Consider the following 22004-nt stretch of genomic DNA (forward strand, 5'->3'; position numbering starts at 1 on the left):
ACCCCTGTGTGCATGTAACATGGGGGATGACAGGGTGGAAATTTTGGGCTGAAATTACAGATAAACAATATTTTTTTCTGCTGCGTATCTTCAATTTCGACCATTTTCATGCTCTGAAATGTTGGAAAAAGCTTGTATACACCATCATGAAACCAAGATAGTGGAGAAAATAGATCACATTATATGAGGGGCAGAAAAAAAAGTCCTGTTTCAGCAACCTGTGTGGTGTTCTTTCTAATGAGGTCAGAGGTCAGAGTTGCGTCATCCTGACCACATTAATAAATAAGACCGAAAGAAGCCAGTATGGACTTCAGACAGCGGCTCATTAGAGGAAGACGGAGTAGAGGGGGATTCAGAGACTGATTCAGAAATGACACAGAGCTTCCAAAAGACTTGTTACTATCCGCTGAGGGCAATAATTCCCAGTTCTAAATGCAGCATATATATAAAAATTTGTGAGAGGATAGTTATTTTCCAACTGACTAATGACTCAAGAGTAAATGACTCAAACATGACTGCTGTTTCATGCCTGTGGTTTGCAGGGCGGGGATACATAAGGTCTAGGAAATTGTGCATTTTTGACATCTTTTTAAGCATCATAAAAGCTTGTTTTTATCGACTATACGAGCCTTGTTTTTTTGCTTTGTGACTGGAATTCCCCCAAAATAAAACTGGTAGAAAAACGATTGATGTATGTTGCTTCAGGGCTTCAGTTCTTTGTTGTTTGGCCCAAATTAGGAAATGCTACTTCTATGAAGATTTTTTTGTCCAGTTATCTCAAAAAAATCAACAGTGCCTGCCTGTCCCGATTCAGTCCCGATTGGCTTGATTTATCGCTGCAGTTGCCTTTTCTGCCATGATTGTAATCTCCTCGAGTGTTGCCATGTCTGTTGTTTACATCCCACACATCCTGTAGTTGTATACAGCCTGAGCTCTCTCATGTGCCCTGTAGATGTATCCTTCAGTAGCACACCTTGCATATATGCAGGTATATATACAAGAATGCTGAAGACGCAGCCGGACACGTGACCAACAGCAAGTATATCTATGGCCGTCACTGAGTGTGGCGGGGTGGACTTTTAAAACTGTGCTCGGCACAGAGCTCACACTCCTGCAGCAGCAGAAACAGTACAGTATGCGGTGAAGTCGAGCTCGGTGTACGTATGAGTTTTTAGTTCAGTGTGCCGAGATGCCACGGAAATGCATTTACACCAGCTCTTAAATAGCAGCTAAAACACACATCAGCAACTTTTGAATTATGTTTCCTTTAAATCGTAGTTGCACTGTATCCTCATGGTCTCGCTGTGTTTTACTCCCTCCAGATAGAAGAGGAGAATGCGGCTCTGCTCGCCGCTCTCACAGACAGTTTGGATGGCATGGTGGATGCCGAGGTGGGCGGGCTCTCCGTCTTCCCCGCCCTTGGGGAGGAGCCTGAGCAGGAAGAGGAAGAAGAGGACAGTCTTCCTCTCAGCGCCGAGGACTTCAGCCAGTCCCTGGGGGCCGAGACAGAGGACCCATCTCTAGTAAGCACATTTCTGTTTAACGTCAGATGTGGCGCTTTTTCTTTATTTTAGCTTTGTTATTGAGATCACACTAAGCGGACAAACCTCTGATCATTTTCATGTCCTCTCTGAGGGTCCCTGACCTCGCTCCCGAAGCCCGTATCCGAACATTTACCCCCTTTAACGACTTGATGCCTTCACCTCAAACACCTCGTGTTTCTTTTTAATCGGTTGTGTTCAAATCAAAAAGTCAGCTCAAAAACTGTCGCCCGTTGAAGTGGAGCCTTTCATACGCTCTTCAAACACCATCCAAACTCCCCCCTCTCACCCTCGCCACGCTGTGCCTCTCTTTTCCCATGCTCTCCCTCTCTCGTTCTCCCCACTATCTTAATCTGTGTCGCGTTCGCTAACCTTGATGTTCCCCTCGTTGGCCCTGCGAGGTTCAAAGTCTGCCTTCAACTCCAGGAAAACAGAGAGGCGCCGAGGCACACTGTAACCTTTCATCCTGCCCCGTCCTCTGTGTGTGTGTGTGTGTGTGTGTGTGTGTCTGTGTCTGTGTGATGTATTCCTGTATTTCTAAGGACCTCGTGTCCTTCCACGAATAGAGAGAAAGTTTAAAATCTCTCAAGCTGAGGACAAGATGTAGATCTTTATTCAGGAATTATATTTGGTTTGGAGCGATGACTAGAAATAGTTTTTAATTGAGTTAACATCAGCACTGAAACAATATTACATTCAATTCAATTTGCAAAAGTTAAAATAAAACTAATGTCATTAAATAACATTTGAAATTAATGTGCACAACCTTGGAAAGAGCCCCAAAAGAGCTCATTCATTACAGAACAATTATTCAAGACATCAAAATATAGTCAGGATTTATGAAAACGCCCCAAAAATGTCACATCCTTTTACACTAAGGGGGAAAAGAAGCATTTGCTTCCACACTGAGGAGATGCTTTGTGGCTTTTTACACGTCAAAAAAAATTGAAAATCCAAAGTGAAAAAGTATTTTTTAAACTGGACCCAGTTTTCTTGTATTTTTGTGTCTATATGACACTGCGATGTATCCAAGTTTGAATAGTCTATTTATGTCCACTAAAAGTTCCTGTTTTTGACACTGACAGAATCAGATTATCATTATAAATGTCTCATTTATTTATTTGTATTGCAGCCACCACACTATCCATCATTATTTCCAATCAAAGGCGATGTAGGCATGTTACGCCAGCGATAATGGAAAAGCAAGACCCTTATGCGTAGAGGCAGCAACTTACGAGGGTTTTCTGGGAGCTGATAGTCCACGATTTCACAGAGGAATTATGGATTCAAAACTTCCAGATGATCCGCTCAAAGGCTGCATCATGAGGGAGCCAGTTCCCACCGACAAGCGCGTAGCCATCGCATCATGTGACCTAGAAAAGCGAAAAAAGTGTTTCCATTGCACTTTTGCAAAAAAAAAAAATAATTCAAAAAACATTTCTGCGATAAATGAGAGTTTTTGTGAAATTGCTATGTTTCTATTACGTGTATTTTATATTCACAGGATTAATGGAAACGTGCCTATATCTCAGCATTCACTTCAAGTGCAATACTATCATAACTGATAGAAACATAGGGACAAAAATACAAAAATAAGACAATGAATTTGAATAATCTTAGGGTTCAGGATCTGGAAAGGAAGCAGAATTCCTCACACGTGTAGTAATGCAGACATGTATGTGGTCTTCCAGCACGTGTTTGTGTGTTTGCATGTTCCCCCCTTCCTCCTCCCCTCTCTTTTCACACAGAGCTGCTGGGCGCCCCTCGCTCTCTCGCTCTATAGGCCCCTCCATCGTTCCCTGAAGCAGACTTCTAGGAAAAGACCTTGTTTTTCTCTCCTCACTCTGTTATCAGCCCCTGCCTGCACCTGAACCCCGTTTCCCCCTAAAAAACACTAAAACCTTCATCTCATCATGCAGGAACAACAAATTGCTGTATCCCTTTACAGTGAATATTGTGCCCTACTTTCCCCTCGGTTCACTCTGCTGTCAGAAGAATGCGCCCGGCTCCGGAGCTTAATTGAAGCAGGAAGCTATTTCACTGCAATAAACGACTTATGATTACTGCTGTAATGTCGCCTTATTGCACTTGTCAAGATGAATTCAGCCCGCTTCCTTAATTTGACTTAAATTTCTCAGCAAAGGGGCTGCTTACAGGGTGTTGCCGTGCGCTCTGATTTAGCGTCGGTCTACAAAGATACTATTGTTTGGCAGCCGTGAGTCACGCTGGATGGCTGAATACCTAAAGCGTAAATATTCACCGAGCTGCACTGCCTTCAATTACACACCGGGTCGTTCTATAAAACAAGCCTGCCACTGAGGTCAGAGGAGGTTTGTGAAGCTGTGCAGTGAAAAGTTGGATGTTTAGCAATAACTGAGCTTCAAGGAAATAAATGTACCAATATAATATGTTACTTTTCTGAATTAAAATGTCTAAAATCAACTATATTTTGACTATTATTTTTGAATTGGGCACTTATTATCCCAAATGTTTCCAACTGTTTTCAAACTTCTGTGTCATTTTGAAACCTGTCAGTGGCGTCATATCCCCTCTCCGCATAAGTCAGGGTTGTGGTTGTCAGGCAAAAGCGGTCATTAATGTACTTTTTATACAATTTTAAGTCACGTTTTTATTATACACTTTTTAGATTTTGGTCATATTTTTTTTACAAAGGTATATATTTTTAACTGTATGTGACATATTTCAACCAGATGAAGAACTTTAATGATATGTGGATCTTAACCCTTTGTAACTTGAGCAAATTGGTTTGATTTCTTTCAAAAACACACGGAAAGGGCAACAAGCAACTGCTCAAAAATGAGAAAAATATTTGTTAAAAAAGTTGCAAAAAAATTATCTAAAAATAAGCACAAAATAGTAAATAACAAACATGTAAATTACTTTAAAAAATTTTAATTATATTTTTGTGACAGTTTTAAATTTAAAATTATTGTATTTATAAATATAATTTTTAAAACATTTTTCCCTATTTTTCTGGGATAATTTTGACATAATACTCCCTTCTTTTTTAAAACTTATTTTTAGGTAATTTTCTTGTCACATTTTACAATATTCTTTCAATTTGTGGGACATTTCTTGCCAAGTCATTGCTTCATGTTTTCGATTCAATTTCAATTTGCTCAAAGGGTCAAATAGCTTGTGAAAGGTGTAGAAATGCTGCACAAGAAAACTGATGTCAATCGAGGTTTCAAAGGGTTAAGTTATCAGAGAAACAAGCTGAGCAAATGTTGGCAGCAACACAGTTCCAGGCTCTATTGTGCTGAACAATATTGGAGAAACATCTATTTGTAACGTGAAAAAGCTTTATTTAGTGTTTTTACCAGTTTGATTAATAGGAACAAGGACTTTAGAAGATAAGTCCCATTTTGAGTCACGAGGCTGCAGCCAGCAGCAGCAAACCGGCGAAACCGGCTGCAATGTAAAGCCTGCAGGCAGTCGAGAACAGTCAATATACGTCCTCTAAAAGATCTTGTTTTTGCCACTTTCATGCTCAAATTATTCTAAATTTCTGAGAACTTATGTAAAGGATCCCTACAGAAAAACATATTTTTGTAAAGGAGTAAAAAGAGTAAGTTTAACCAGAAATCACTTTTATTAAACCTACCAGACTCCATTTAAATAAACAAGTATTTTAGCATATATCGAGTCAACATGTTTTGACATCTAACTGGGTTATTTAAACGTTTACTTAAACTAAAACACACTTATGTTCACTGGAACAGTAGAAAGACAAAACAAGACGTTTGTTTTTTAGTTTTACTTTGTTTCTGTCAACTTTGAATGAAGTGTGTTTCACTGTGCTAAAATTACGGTTTATGTAAATGGACTTCACTTACTCAGCGATTTTAGAGTCTCCTTTAGTCACTTAGACACAAAAACACGTTTTTATGTCATGTTATGTTTTTATTTTATTTCATTGTAGTTTATTTTATTTTATTTCATTGTAGTTTATTTTATTTTATTTTATTGCATTGCACCAGAGTTGGCTAGCAGCTAATTTGCATCTGTTGTCTCTGGACTGGTAAACAACAACAAAAAAAATAAAATAAAAGTACAAAAATAAAAATGACCAAAAATACACAGAACTTCAAGTAGCATACACTACCTAAAACAGGACAATACATACAACAATTCCATAAATATGAACATTTCACCACATGAAACAATACAATACATAAATCCATCAGTATGAAATCAGTATAAAAAACACAGAAAAGTCAGTTCCAGGTTGAAAAATACAGAAATTGCGCTTAAAGCCCAAACATTAAGTGCCTGAGTACTACTCACAGAGCTAGCACGGCTGTGAACTCCACATTTCCACTCTGTTTAATTCCACTTAGACAGGTATACTGCACCTGTGATATACTCTTTTAACTTGAAACACGTGATTTTAAATGTAGACTTTGTATAGAGACAGTTACTGCGATTGGATACTTTTGGAGAAAGTTTAGAGACTTTTAGAGACTTTAAATGTCAGAATCATGTCATATTTTACCCTTCAGCTTATTTAAGACCGTCACTGTTACAGAATCTGACCTGCAGCAGAGCAAAATGACCAGAGGAAGGGCCATTCCTCCCAAATGGGTGGAAATGATAATGACTTTAATGACCTTAGATGGCTCAGTAGAGGAGGAATACGGGTAGTTTGACAGTCGAGGAAGCCAAAAAGACGCCGAGCCTCGCAGTGATAGGCATTAGTGTGTATGTACACGACGCTGGCATAGAAACAGCAAACACAGACAGAAGTGGCTTTGTTGCTGTTATATGTCATGGAGGTATTGTTTAGTCTAAAACAAGAGGTCAGCGATACCGAGAGGTCAAGACGCCATTGTCTGCTGTGTTGTGTTGCAAAAACATTGCGGCCCCACATGACTGCCCCGCCCCCTCGGGTCACCTTGACGACTCCTTGGTTATCAGTCAACTTGTGTCAAAATAAGAACGAGTGTTGGCTGGTTAATCAGTTACGCCTGCCAGGTTTCTGTTTCCACTTCCATCGAGACGCTGAAGGTCAAACGAGAAGTGGTCGCTTCTGTCGGATAGTTGCTGTTTTATACTGAGAACAGCATGATTAAGTACAGCGAAGGTCGTGGTAGAAACACCCTCCATCATGCTTACATCATCTGTCCGCCTGCCGTCTTGGAGTTTTCTGACATGAACACAGCGTGTGAAGGTGCAAACAGTGTCGTCTGTGCATGAAAAGCAAAGAGAAATCGTTTTATTTTTACCTTTAAAAGGATCAAGGTAGAAACCGAAAAGAACAGGAAGCAGATCACACTGACAGCAGATTGGGAGCTAAAGGTGTGATTTTCTTCAAAGTGAGTTTTCTGAGTGGGGCTGTAAGACGTACTTTTCACGGTCAGTGTATTCACGGCTTGTTCTCGTAACAAAGTCGTCAAATACAGCAGATTCTGCAGTGCTTTCGGTGTAAGATCCAAACGCCAAAGGCCACTTTTTGAGCCGGATGGTGTCAGCTGAGAGCACCGCCGGACAGAACGGGTCATAGTGTCACTAAATATTGTTGAACGTTCGGACGGCCCCGGCAGCGTGATTCGAGGATGGGCAGTGTTAGTTGAGAATGCGGCTGGATGAAACATTTCGTGTTCACATGATTCGCCGCTGGACAGCGTCAGGTTTAAGCACTGTTGCTAACGACATCATGAAAGGAGCGCGAAGGTCCCTATAGACCTTTGGCGGTGGATGAATCCAACAAACCCCGGGATTTCATGCAATAGTCTGGTGTTTGCTTCCCGTCTGAATATGATGGGTTTTTGTCTACGCCATGTGCTTTTGTTGCCTGATCTGAACCATCGTGCCAGCATGTGCGTTTGTTGACATCACGGTACGAGAACATACTGGAACGTCAACAGCAGATGCAGAAGGATACCTAGAGTGTAATATGTAGACGCCAAAGGCCACTGCAAAGTGGCAATATGTGACGTCTAGGGATGAAAACGTGTTGGTATCACGTACAGTAGATGGCGTACGCTCAGTTTGGAGAAGCAGACAGGAGTACTGATGTGGAAGCTAAACAATGTACTGCTGTGGTCGGGGGCAACAGCAAAACATCTTTTAGCCACCTAAAATTGTCAGTTTAATTGACACTTAATTTAAAATATGTTCACTGCTTTACCTAGCTGTCAGACGGTGATTTCCAATTAAAAAAAGAAGCTTTTGTCACTCTTTTAAAAGCCAGACTTCATTGAGAAAAAGAGTAATTTAACATCGCTGAACACAGGAGCTGCTCGTCTACTGCTGCCTCAAACAGTAATTTTGTCTGTTATTGTGTGACTTTGGTGTTTTAGTTGGTTCATTCAGATTCACCGAAGTCACAAAAAAGCACAAAAAACCTGACTGATGGAGGCAGCGGTGCACCAGCAGCTCCTGTGTTCAGCCAGCTAAAATTGGAGTTTTTGTCAGTGGAGTCTGGTGGTGTTAAAGTGAGCAGAAATGAGAAACTGAGGCTGTTAACGTCTTTCCTGTTGGAATGGGCATCTGCCAAAGTAACATGATAGAAAAAATCAAAATATAGTGTACTTTTAAAGTGATATTTACATTTTCAGGTGGCTTAAATACGTTTTTGCTGCTGCCCTTAATCATGGCAGTACAGTGATTAGTTTCCGTGGCGATACTTCTGCCTGCTTCTCCAAACAGGAGATGTGCCGACTGCCATCTGCTTTAGGTGATACATTAACTGTGAATAAGTTCTTCATACAACACTTAAAAAATCCAAACTATCCCTTTAATTTTAGCAGCAAAAATTCAATTTGTATCTTGATGCCTTTATAAAAGGCTTTTTTTCTCAAATACGACCCAAATGTTAAACCCAAATGTTACAAAAAAAGAAGTTTAGTTCCTAAACTCTTAGCTTGTGCTCATGTTTTTCTGCTCTGCGTGTTAGACACGTGTAAATAATTCATCCTGCATGTTATTTCTGCAGCAACCACTCATCCCGCAGCAGCGCTGCACATATCAAATACTGTAACAGCAGAGCTGAAGACGTCTCTGCGTCCCCAGACTCGCGGCGCTCAGTGAACTGGCTGTTGCTTCATCCCTCTGACAGCTGGCAGGAAAACACACCTTTTCTCATACACTCAGGTCCCTTTTACAGTCACACAGCCACATACTACTACACTAATACTTCAGCTACAGTTTCTACCTCAGTGTTTTCTCTGTTGTTTACAGCCTCTAAAATTATTCCCCTTGAGCATCATCTTGTAACGCCTCCAGGCAGCAAGTTTGTGACTCATCAAGCCTCTAATGACTTTCGGGGATTCAGATTGACTGTAAAACTTGTTTTTTCTCCACTTAAACTCAACCTAAAATAGTCATGCAATGAGCTAAAAGTAGGAATGTAGTTAAAATGTCATTCACGGATTTTGAGGATTTGGTTCTGCAGGTGTCATTGACAAATAAGTTATATTTTTAGTGTTACAAGTTTGTGACTGTGAACTCAGTGAACTCTGTCTCCACTGTCTCTGTCAGTAATTACCATTACTTTTTACCTGTAGCAGCCACTTAAGAGAGGTAATACTAAACCATTTCCAGTTTAAGTAGATGTTTACAGTACAAGCAGCTATATTTATATGAGAGCTCCTCCATGACTCTGTGTTTTCCTTTTTCTGCCTGGTTCAGATGTTTTCATGTTTAGTATCTTTTTAGTATCTTTCCCTGCCAAAGAAAACATCAAAAATCAACTACAACAAATTTGTAAAATAATTTTGCTTCATTCTTAAAACTCTGTGCGGTTGCAGTCGTTGGAGGAGCCTCTTTTTTGAAAGCAGAATATTTCACTTTAGTGTTTATAAATCACATGGTTCTGCATCAGAGCTCTGTTTCCACTGTGTATACTATCAGTGACGAAAATAGCCACCGAACGTCCACATCCACTCACACAGAAAAGCCTTGTGTAATAACATTATGCTGTTTACTCTGCTGAAGCTGCCAGATGTGTGTGTGTGTGTGTGTGTGTGTGTGTGTTTGTGTGTGTTTGTGTGTGCGCTCCATCCTCTGTTTTCGTCAGTTGAGTGGTTAACTGTCACATGACTGCTGTCAGTTACGTGCTCAGGTCTGAGTGTGGCGCTGCCCTCTGCTGGTGGGAAGTGGTACTGCAGGGTCTTTGAGTTCATGTACAGTACACACACAGAAACACACACACACACACACACTAGGTTATTGTATATTTTTTTAGTACTTTGTATGTCCTTACATTAATATATTTATTCTCATACTGAGGCGTAGATGTATATAAAAGCAAATTAAGAGGCCCTGATTTGCTTAAAACAACCTCCGCCTTACTAATCAGAATGTAATCAAATTAATATTTTAACAAATTATTGATTAGTTGAAGGATTTCATGAAAAGAATGATCTGTCTGTACCCATCATTAGTCTGTACTGGGGGATAAAAAACATCCAGGGTTGTTTGTAATTCTTTTAACCAATCACAATCATCGTAGGCGGCGCCAAGATGCAGCAGTGATGCCCATGCAAAAACAAAAGTCCAAAGGGAGCTGGTTTTGGTTGAGAGGGGAGCCCCGGCATTAATCCAGCTAGCGATTTTTGGTTCTAAAAATGTTCTGAGAATAGTGAGATTTAACTGATGCACAGTTAGAACAAAATCTCACAGTTAGAAAGTCCGCCTGAAGACCTGAGCGCAGCAGAGGGGGTTGGTATTTTTATCAAAATTTCTTTTTAGTTTGGCTTTTAATTAAACTTAATCTATTTATATATTGATTATTTATTTATACACTAGTCTGTTTCATCGTTTTACGACCTCAAATATCATTTTACATATTTTTTTATTATTTGACTATGAGCTGTTATTCTGTCATTTACCTCTTATTTACAGTGTGATTATTTTACTGAATCATATTTTAATATTAATATTATCATTTTATTAATTTATTTGATTATTTATTAACTTATTTATTCATATTTATAGATTTTATCCACTTCTGTATGCTTGTATGTGATGCACTTTACCTTTATGTTTTGAAAAATTGCTGTTGTGTGTGAGTGTGAGTATATGACACTGCTCAAAAAATAATATTTTAAAAATCAATGTTGCTGCTAATCATTGAAATATCCGAGGATGTGATGATCAAAAAAAATCTACTTTGTATGTTAAAAAAATAATTCTTTTTTTTTTTCATCTACAACATGGCATCGTGACAAAACGTGCCATTTAAAGGATTCAAATTCTGAAAATTAATGAATATTTGACAGTTATGATTAGGACTGATGATGGTCTAAAAAATAACTAAATAAAAATAGAAAATAATATTAATGTATGCCTTTTTTTTAAGTTTAAGTTTTGCCAAGTGCATTTTGTGTGCAGAGCGATACAACTGTTATATGTATATGTTAATAATAAGAAGAAGAAGAAAAAGAAGAAGAAATTAATTCATAAAGGGCTTTTACTCAAAGACACTGTACAAAAGTTAAAAAAAGCAACATAAACACAATTGCATAAAACAAATACACAACAAAGACATCGACCATATTAAAAAATAAAAAAAGTACACCGAGGGTTGATGTTAATGTTAAGGGATAACAGGAATAATCTCTAATACATAAAAAGAAGACACATGAAAACAGATCAAATTCCAGTGAATAAGATATGATGGACATATTTTCATGCTCTGTCTTCGCTCCTGTATGAATCCGTAGTAAATTCTCAAAAACTGCACTCTGTGTGTGTGTGTGTGTGTGTGTGTGTGTGTGTGTGTGTGTGTGTGTGTGTGTGTGTGTGTGTGTGTCCTGCCACAGAACAAGGCCTGCATTGATGCTGCCAGTGAAGCTCTGGACGGCATCCAGAGTAGAGTAGAGTAGAGAAGAGTAGAGTGTTTGAGAGGCCCGGACGCTGCCGGAGGGACTTTGAATGTTTCACACAGCCACAAACCTTCAGTCTGCTCTTCACTTTCCTCAATGGGACTCTCAGAGGAGCATCATCGCACGCTCCGAGCCAAGTTGGCTGCATTAGCGATGCAGCCGATCGTCCTGTCACTCATTTGACCCAGATAGTATTCTGCGGCTGCAGCCAGCTCTGCTGGGTGGCAATGTTGTTCTCATTACAGGAATATACAGTGATAGTAAACTGGGATGATGATCTGAAGCGTCAACAACAAACAAACCAGCATTACAAACAACAATCTGTGTGCGAGAAGCATCTTTTCATGTCTCATCGGTTTGAGTTATGGCTTTTCTCTCCATAATGTTTCACATTATTATCACATAAAGACGTATGCCAAACACATTTCTATGATGCCAAGAGGTATTACGAGTCAGTTTCAGATATATAAAACCCCCCATATAATGTTGAATTAGAGATGGGTCAGCAGGTTTGATGTATATAGTGTATATGAATGTTTTGGCACTAGCACTGAGGTCACAATCATCATAATGGCTGAATATATAACGGGGGGAGTCACATTATCATAAATCTGAAACGTTTGCAGAATCGTTTTATGATCAGTCAGTAAATTTCAGATGAATAATGTGAATGAAATTGGCCCAAAATCAAACTTCTGAATGTTTTTGGGGGTTTTAGCCTCAACTCACTAACTTGAGCCTGGTGTTATGATTTTTAATGTTGAAATGCACTTTGGAGGACATAGTTAATATGATTCTTTACAGTTTTAAAGCAACATAATACAAAAACGAGTAATCAAGAACAAGAGCCTCTAGACTTACTAAGCTGGTTTCCATCACAGTTTTGTGCAAAACTTAAGCGATATTGTCAAAATGTTGATAAAACGCAACTGCGAGATGACTGTGTTTCCACTGAGTGATGTTCTGCGACTTCTCCTCTGGTGATAACATCCCTGTAACCATGGCGATGGATGTTCAAAACATTAGCAGCTTTATTTCTATTGCAGCTACCAAACTAGCCGTCATTATTTCCAATCCAAGGCCACGTAGGCGTGTTATGGAGCCGTGATGGAAAGGCGAGCCCCTTATACGTGGGAGCGGCCACGTATGAGGGATTTCTGTTCTGATAGTCCACGATTTCACAGAGGAATTGCAGATTCAAAACTTCCGGATGATCAACTTTCTCAGAGTTATGTGATGCAATAACAGCTCTTGTAGCTGCATCATGACGGAGCCAGTTCCTACTGACGAGCACATAGCATCATGTGACCTAGAAAAGACTAAAAAGGGTCTCCATTGCAGTTACGGCTTTTTCGAAGATGCCACTTAATGTGAGCATAAAAACGTTTTTGCAATAAATGGTTTTATTTAGTTTTTTTTAAAATTGACCTGTTTCCATTATATTTTCGCAATTGCAATTTGTGCAGTTTTAATGGGAAACACAATGGCGTCATCAATGTCTCACAAAATTTTGCAGTTTTTCAGAATGCCAAAGTCACATTCAAACTGCAAACAACAGAAATGCAGCATGAAAAGACGCACTGATCAGCGCAACACTGCTAAATGCTGGTAGATGCTAAAACTTTCTCCGACCTCTGGTTGCAAAACTGCCGTGCGGAATTGGCCTCTTTATCCGCAGCGACCACGTCCACATTTTCCTCCTCCTGCTCTTCTTCAGACTTTTGCCCAAAATGTCACTCTAGTGAGGGCTCGACTCATTCGTTTACATTTTGCTCTTACCACTACAGCGGCGTAGATGAGCAACATTTTGTTGTTACGACGTAGGTCGGAGATGTCATCGTACATTCACATACATCAAACTTCATGTCGTACCCAAGTTTATTAAGATCCATGTTGCAGAGTGAAGCTGCACTAACTTTACTCATAAGGACACCCAAAATACTTTTTCCTCTTTGCAGCTCTTACTGATCTGAACACAAAATCATCAGAGCATGAATCATTTAGATTGGACCTTTTCTCTCATTGCAATAGTTAACAAACAGTCAGTGTGGCTAACAGAGGACGTGTTGCATTCACTTTCCTCTCTGTCAGACTCTGCAGGGTTTTTTTCTCGGCTTCATCTCCTGCTGCTCCAATCCTCGTTCCCATCACATCTGTATTTTCTACATCGTCTCCTCCTGCAGCAACCGCTGCACAGCTTAGCGGGGGATTTTCCTCCCTAAGCTGATTTATATCAGCTGATAGCCCTGTCATGAAGCTAGGCACTGGGATGAATGGATGAATAGACAGATGTAAAAAAAGAAATGATAGTAGGGAATGAGGAGCGGTTGTGTTAATATCCATTTGAAAGGTAATACTCTCGGAAGGATTCGGGAGAGGTTTGCTCTGCTTCTCCGTCTTCTCCGTGGCTTCCTGTTTGATGTGAAGGAAGGAGAGTAAGATGGAGGGATGTGCGGGAGGTGAAAGAGAACATTTAGTAGGACGTAGAAAAAGGGAGGATGGCTGTCAAAGGTCAGAGATAAAAAGGATGAAGAAATGGGAAGGGAAGATGGGATGGTAGCAAAGATTTATGGAGAAAAAGAGCTGGAGAACGAGACGAGGATTACACGGGAGGAAGAGGATGGAAACAGGTGGAGGAGAAGGAAGGAGGTGGTACAAAATGAGAAGACATGAGGAGGGATGAGAAAGTGATTGGGCGGAAAGACGAGACTGATAGGATGGAAGGGCGGAGGAGGAATTGAGGGGCAGAAGTCATATTCGGTGTTATTACAGCGAGCGAAATGGGGGAATCCAGCTCTTTAATGGGAAACGTGAATGTGCCATGTAGCTGTCAGCTTTAGTGATGTGATAAATGTACAGTAGCGTAACCTCGTGGCCTTTTCTGCACATTATTCTCTTGTACAAACATCCATCTGCAGGGAGTTAACCGCTGACAGAATGTAGATTAAGAATTGAAATGAACGGCTCGAGTTTGGACCGTCTCCCACTTTCTGTCCACGTGAACGCATTTGGTCCTTGTAAGGAAATTATTACGAGCAGGGGTGTTTTTAAGATTTGAGGACTTTGGGGGCTTAGCCCGAACCTCTGAAGGGGGGTGCAGGGGGATCCTCCTCTTTGATTAATTCTTTTGATGGTTTTTTAAGCAATTTGGCTCGTTTTTATCACTGAAAACCTTTTGTAACTTAAAATATGAATTGCGCTCTCATAATTTTTTTTTTGTAATTAGTACTGGACAGGAACAAAATACTTCTTCTAGGACGTCTTCTAGGACCCCAGGAAGACTAGCCTGGCGTTTGTGCGTCGGCTAATGGGGATCCTCAATAAACATAAACATAAACATAAACTTTGCAACTGCTATCATTAAAAACATATTATTTTACTGATGATTATTAAAGAAAACAGGTTTTCTTTCCTAAAATTTTGGGTGATTTTTCTTTCCTTTTTTTTCTTTAAACACTTTTGGTATTTTTTTATTTTTATTTTTGTAATGTCAATGTTTTAATTTTGGTGATTGTTTTAACAGTAAAAATGATAACAATTTTTAACAATCATGCCTTCCAAACCCCTAGCCCTGCCAAAATAAAAGACCCCCAAAAATAATGTATTGAAGCCAGACACTGTAAAAACAGAAATTATCATTGGATTTTCAAATTTCTGACGGTCCTTTAACGCTTCAAGCATTTTCACAGTGAGGCTAAAGAAACATACTTGAAACAGACCCCCCAAAAAAAACACAGCCTAATGATGCCACTGATTATAAGAAAAAAAAACCTCTTTCTTTACTATTGAAAAGATAAAAAATTAAATATCACTGCACTAAATATGTTGGATTCTAATTTAAAGGTGCGGCCTAACTGATTTCTCCCACCCTCTTCCTCACCAGCTGAAGAAGCTGCTGCTGACTCCTCCCAACGTGCCCACGGGCATCGACGCACACAAAGATAGAGTCCACGGCCATCGCTATAGCAACAGAAGCCTGCACCTACGTCCGGTCAGACCTATGGTCAAGGTGAGGCACCAGTCACTGTGAAAACCTGTCGGTTAAAGGCAGATTTGGCTTGTTTACAGTGAGTTTAATGTGATTTTAAAACTCTCTCAGAAACTTCCTCACAGCGGAGCAGAGCAGTGTGTTTTCTTTGTAACTTCAGACGCACATCTCTGTATTCGCTGGTTAACGCCTCATTCTCTGTGAAGGCCGGAGAGATAACAGAATTGGATTTTTCCAGTCACTTCCCCTCAGAGGTTGCGAGTTGAGACAGAAGTAATTCTCTGCTGCATGCAGCGCCTGCAATCAGCATCACTGCCACTGCAGGAGCTGAGCTTCGAGCAGGCGAGACTCAGAGCAGCTCGCAGAGCAGATCTCAGAAAATGATTGGATGTTCTGGTCAGACTGTTTGCTTTTAAAATTACAGCATATGCCCCCCCCCCCAAAAAAAATACATTAATAGGTTGTCCCGGTGCTTGAAAATACTAATATTGTGGTTTCTATCTTGTGCTTGTACAAATAATGGCTGCTCTGCCTCAAAACCAAAGGTGGAGCTGAGGGGACAAATTAAGCTACAAACCGTTGAGGCGGATGGTTGAGTATTAAATGAATCTGACCTGAGTCCACACTTTGTAGCCTGTTTCAGCCAATGTTAATTTCCATTAACTACATCCATTATCTTGCCTAATTTAAAAGGACGTGTGACCCCCAAAATCAAAAATACATGTTTTCCCTTTTACCTGTAGTGCTGTTTGTTAGTCTAGATAGACTTCACATTACCAAAAAATGTGTTTAAAAAAATAAAAAAATTTAAATAAATAAATAAATTAATTAATTAATATAATAAAAATAAATAAAAAATAAGTTTTAAAAAAGGACAGATTTTTTTCATTTGATTTTTTTTTTTACAAAATTGCTTAAATGGGAAAAATGGCAAGAAAACTGTATTTATTTATTTTAACTCCAATTATAAAAAAAATAATTTAAAATTATTTTGTTTCAACAAAAATATTTTGTCTTAATAGTACTTTTTTCTTAGGTTGTTTCCTTGTTTGTTTATTTTTTTTCAGGTTCTTTTCCTGTAAACTTTTTACTAATTTGTTGGAGAAAAATACATGCGGTGTACAAACTTAGTTGAGGTGCTGAAGATATGAAGCATAAAACTAAAGCTGAAGAAAAAGCATCCAGTTTTTAGTCAGAGACCTTCTTCCAGGCATAAACAGGCAGCGCCCCCAAAAATGTCAAATTGTGTCATTTCTTATAAAGTTGTTCTTAGGGTTTCTCTTTGTTCTCATCAGGTTAAAGAAGATATCGAGCCAATGTGTTCAGATTTCAAAGGGTTAACCAGCACTAAATTATGAAGGCTGCAGACAAGAAAACGTATTATTTGTTGGAATTTCTGCATCAAAGTTTTTCTCGGCAGATTAATGCGTGTCCTTTCTTTAAGATTTGCATCACGCTGCTGTTAAACAACATCAGTCCGACCTAAAGTTATTCTTTGTAACGGCCTTCTGGGGAGAGTTTTAGCGTTGAGGTTTAATTTCGGGCTGCGGCAGGAATAAATGATCATGGAGCTGTTGAAGAGGAGGCGGATTCAGTTCTGAAACAATAGCCGTCATTTTTGGCCTTTAAAAACTCGTATCGGGTAAAGAGCAGCGCTGGAAGGGCTTGAATTGTTGGTCGCCGTTCATAGAAACCGGAAAAGAAAATCAGCTTTCCAAAGTCCAGCCAGCAGCTCAATGCACAACAGGTTTTTATTTTCCAACTGATAGATGTCATTCTGGACTAAAAACTCTCGGAGCCGTCAAGCTCGCAGAGGCCTTCGGCTGCTGTGTGATAGATGTGGTGTTTGGGGAGGAGAGGACGTTTACAATGGCTCCTGCTGTATGACTTAGCAGTAATTGGATAGCTGCTAGCATTGTGCTTCAAGCGGTCATTGATTGCAACACCAGTCATTTATCTTGTACAAGCATAAAGCACGGCGAGCCCTCACACGGCCCTCTGCCGCTCTGGCTCGAGCGAGCAGGATACAAAGTACGCACAGGACGCGGCGCGGGGGATAAGCCGAGCCTGGATGCATCCGTGTGTGTGCGTGAGCTTTAGTTTGACAGCAGTGTGGCTTTGCTGTGGCAGATGGCGGGAGTATTGACTGACAGGGCAAGAGGGCAACAGTGAATCATAGTCGGTGTTTTTCTGTGTGTGTGAGCAGTATAGAATCAGCCATTTCATCTCAGCTGCACGCTGATTCACCCTCGCAGCGTGGAGAGCAGAGTATACGGCTGCCTGTTCAGTGTTTCTGGATCCAGGGCAGGAAATTGAAGATGCACCCATGTGTTCAAGGCTCTGTTTTCTGTTTTGTTAGGTGGTTCATTTTTCTTGTGCCCATGAACGGCTGTTGACAGTGTGATGAGATATTTCCAGCTACAGCCGAGTCGGATAAAAAAGAAAAGTTCAATCTAAAATATCAATAGTAAATGTCAAGTTTAAGTGTCAGTTTCTCTGAGTCAGGCCGAGGTTTATTTTCAATCTAAGGTTGAGATTTCATATCGATGTCCATTGACAGAAGCCTAAAAAATAATGTGTTGCATTCTTGAATGTGTACAAAGTCTTTTTTTTTTTTTTCCTGCTAAATACTAGCATCAGGCTATGATCAGCTCTACTGAGTAATGTCGTATGTGTGCAGAAATATCACCACTCTGGTTGTATTTTTTTAAGATATTAACCGGATACAAACTGAAGAAGCAAAATGATTACAGCCTCACCTTTCACGAAGTGGTCACTGGTTTTTAATCCACGTCTGCCGCCGTTTCTCTGTGACTTTTTCAAACTTTTTGCCTCTATGTGTCACTATTTTCAAGATTTGATCTCTCGTTTTTTGTCCTGATTTGACGGTTGGCACGGCCGTAAACAGCACAAAAGCTTTAGCATTTTTAAAGCACCTCTTCATGCAGAAATTCAATCACTTTCCGCTCGTGGAGACAGACAATTAAAATCAGACCCTGCGTTGTTTGATACATTACATTCCCTGATGGAAAAGGGACAGGGAGGATTTTACCCGGCCCCCCTTTCTCAAAAATAAATCAAATAAAAATAGATGATTGGTTTGTCAGTTACGTAGCATCAGTGCTCACAGAAAAATGAAAGAGAGAAAGAAAAAAATAAATAAATCAAACAAAGCAACTTACCAAAAAAACATTACCTGGCAACTTCATATTGCCTCGTTATTTTGTCCGTAAACATTTTTTTGAAGATACTGATGCAACCCTTTAAATCGCTCTCTGAAGAACTCCACAGTTTGACACCACGTACTGAAATACACATTTGTTTTAAAGTAGTTTGTGCATACTGAGGTTTGAAATTAAACTTCCTTCTGTGATCTTCATCCTCTCAACTAAAAACAAAGAATTTGGGGGTATTTTCTGGGAATTCTCTGCTTCCTGTCGCCCATCTGCAGATCTTTCCTCATGTGAAAACAACCTTTAGAGACAGAAACAGTTTTTGTATCCGGCTGTTTTATTATTATCAGACCGACAGCAGATGGGTTCTGAATTTGGATTAACGAGGACCCAGTTTGACGAGTTCTCGTGCTGGTATTTATGTCTGTGTCTCCGCCCTCAGAGTGACCTCCGTCAGGAGCGGAAGCCCCGAGCCGTGCGCCCCGCGGGCCGCCTGTGCACCGAGCTCCACCGCCACCTCACCACCGCCCGGGATTCAGAGGACGCCCCGGCCCCCGACACAGAGGAGGACGAAGAGGAAGAAGAGGACGAGGACAGTGAGTCGGAGGAGGATGAAGAGGAGGAAGGGGAGGAGGAAGAGGAGGAGTCTTCCAGCAGCGAGGTGGAGGGCGGCGCGGTCGTAGCTGCTGTCCCGGCTGAACCAGCCAAGCCTCAGTTCAGCTCCGAGAAAGAACTGCACTCAGTGGTGGAGCTGATCACGTACATGCACACCTACTGCCTGCCCACACGCAAGCAGCAGGGCTGGGAGCGTAAGGACCGCGACGCCCCGAGGCCCCGGGCCAGACCCGAGGCCGCCCGCCTCGCCGCCACAAACTCTCACAGCAGAGTTGTTTTGGTGGCTACCCCCGGGACTAGCGGGGGCTTAACTGGCGCAGGCAGCGGTGCCCCCAGGAGGCTCCCCTTTGCAAGGCGGAGGGAGATGAAGGCCAACTCCCTCCTCCGTGAGCTCCTGCAGCAGAGCAGCTCTTTCGATGTGAGCAAGCCTTACAGACTGCACAGCCCTCCCTACTCCCACTCCCACAGCCCCAACAGAGTCTCTGCTCCTGCCGCCCCGGCTAAATCAGCCCCCACCCACTCCCCCAGCACCCCGAAACCAGAGCTTCGTAAAGACTCGTCCTCCCCTGAGAGGAGAAGCTACTCCTCCGAGGCGCCTCAAAGCCCAGAGGAGACCGCAGAGGACAGCGGCTCCTTCTCCGTCCGACGCTCCCGACGCCTGGCCTCCTTCCCCAGCCGCTTCGCCAAGAGGCTGCGGCCTGCACGGGCGAGGGAAGGAGAGGGCAAGGACAAGGAGGAGAAGGAGGAGGGACGGGCAGGGGTCAAACTCCTGCCGACCCTAGCAGGAGGAGGGACGACGACGGAGACGCAGCCAGAGCAGCTAACGTCGAGTGACGGCAGCGCCGGACCAACAGAGCCGACCAAATCCTGCTGCCACAACGGTGAGATGGAGAGGAAACATGCGTTCTCATTTTTTATAACCTCTAATCAAAATTAAAATTAATACATTAATCTGAAAATAGGGTGCATTGCATTGTTTGGCTGTTTTTCCATTTCGCAAACACTGACTCAGCTGCTGTTGCAGCGACATTCAGACAAATGTGACTGATGTGGGATTTTCTTCATGTCCTTGGAGATGTGAGAGTTTTAATGTATGTCTTAAATACGAAGTTTAAAAATGTGACAGATTATTTATATCCGAGTCACATAATGACTGAGAAAATGACACTGTTGAGACGCTCAGTTGCGTGTGAATGCAGCCTTAGATGGCAACACTCTCACCGCTGCTATGAAGGGACAAATCCCGGACATTTCCAGCATGCATGTAAAGTTCTGCGAGGTTGTAACTGGCTTTTTTTTTCTGATTGCAGAGAAGCGAGCCTGCCTCTGTCTGCCTCTCAACCCCAAGTCCACAGGGTGAGTTTCTCTCTTCAATCTAAAGTACCTGCTGGGTTTCATCATGCAGTGGGAGCTCGGCATAAGTACTCCCTCATTTTCCATGCAGCATCCAGCCTGCAGCAGCAGAAACGGTTCTTTATGTTGAGAATTGCGGAAAAAAATCTTTTTATAAATGTCTTTTGTCCTTGGCCTCACTTGATTATAATCAGTCCCTCCAGGATTTTGCAGGCTTTTTTTTAGGATTGTTGCTGCCTTAAGTGCTTGATTTCACTTCAGCTTTTCTAAAAAAAAATACACACGTTAACTATGGCTAAATTCTTGGCATGCTAATATCTAGAAATTCAACATTCGTCTTTATTTTTGCATAAACCTTTTAACTGCGTCTATGTTCAGATGCCTTTTACAAGCATTTAAACCTCTGAAACCTTCTTTTAAAAACATGAAAAAAAACTGCAAACTGCAAATAAAAAGTAAAAGGTACAAAGAAAATGCCTTGAAAATTAGGTGGGAGAGATCAAAAACAAGAGAAAATGTCCAGAAAACTATACTATAACACTAATCCCTCAAGTTATAATCAAAATTATGTTACAGGCAAAAAAAAATGTACCATTGTTCTTGTTTTGTTGTTCTCACTTAATTTCAGATCATTTTCTTTCTACTACATTCTTGCAATTTTTTGTGCATTTTCGTCCATCTTTTGAAGTTGTTCGTTGCCTTCTTATCGTGTTTTTGAAAGAAATAAAGCAAAATTACTCAGGTTTCAAGCGGTTAAAACCAAAAAGACCTGGGCCAAAATGCAAAATGGTTCTTAAAAATGTATTGAATATTTGGACAGGTGCGAATATCAAATAGCGTCTGCTTGTTGTTAAAAGACCGCAGCAGAAGGTTGGTTATTGGGTCTGATACAGGCAGCTAATGTCCAGTAAAAAGACTCTACATAAACCAGTGAAGTGCTCAAGAGTCAGAGTTGTTGATATGAACTTAAAATGTGAGCTCATATCTCTGCAGATCCTCCATATCAATCAATATTGATGCAGGATATGTAAAACTACTGTACTGTCCGTGTATCCATAATGCATAACGGCAGAACATGGCCGGGCTCTTATTCCAGGTAGACTTTCCCCTTTTAACGTCTGACGTAAAATACTAATGGTTTCAATGGGAGCTGCTGTTCCAGATTGCTGAGGAAATGCACTCAACATCGTGGGAATCGTTTATTTATGAGCGCTGAGCGAGACACAGATTCCATTAAGTAGCAGAGGATTGTTTCAGCTGTAGTAATCTAATGCCTGTAAACATGCAAACCACTGCGTTAATCACCTTTAATTTTTAAAATTCGGCACTGATTGATTCGATCCCATTTGTCCCATTGTCCCAGTTATATAAACTAGTGCTTCACGATGTGGCGGCAGTCCATAATTCATACATTTTTATTTCCAAATATTGAGTTTTTGGCCTGCGGAGCTGATGTTGGCTGGGAGCAAAAAGCCTCTGGAAC

General features: G+C 40.9%; 1 protein-coding gene across 3 annotated transcripts in view; it reads left to right on the forward strand.

The window, feature by feature from the left end:
* Window positions 1-22004, forward strand: part of ppargc1b (peroxisome proliferator-activated receptor gamma, coactivator 1 beta) — a 202777-nt gene that overhangs the window by 136324 nt on the left and 44449 nt on the right. For 2 of the 3 annotated variants that reach the window (XM_088080748.1, XM_088080749.1), the window contains 4 exons: window positions 1323-1523; window positions 15276-15401; window positions 18996-20049; window positions 20479-20524. In XM_088080748.1, coding sequence (XP_087936874.1) covers window positions 1323-1523; window positions 15276-15401; window positions 18996-20049; window positions 20479-20524 — 1427 coding nt within the window. The remainder of the gene's footprint in view (window positions 1-1322; window positions 1524-15275; window positions 15402-18995; window positions 20050-20478; window positions 20525-22004) is intronic. The other variant, XM_088080750.1, reaches the window with a different exon arrangement.

The sequence above is a fragment of the Plectropomus leopardus genome, chromosome 8 (genome assembly GCF_026936395.1).
Source record: "Plectropomus leopardus strain MGB_pleo_1.0 chromosome 8, ASM2693639v1, whole genome shotgun sequence".
NCBI lineage: Eukaryota > Metazoa > Chordata > Actinopteri > Perciformes > Serranidae > Plectropomus > Plectropomus leopardus.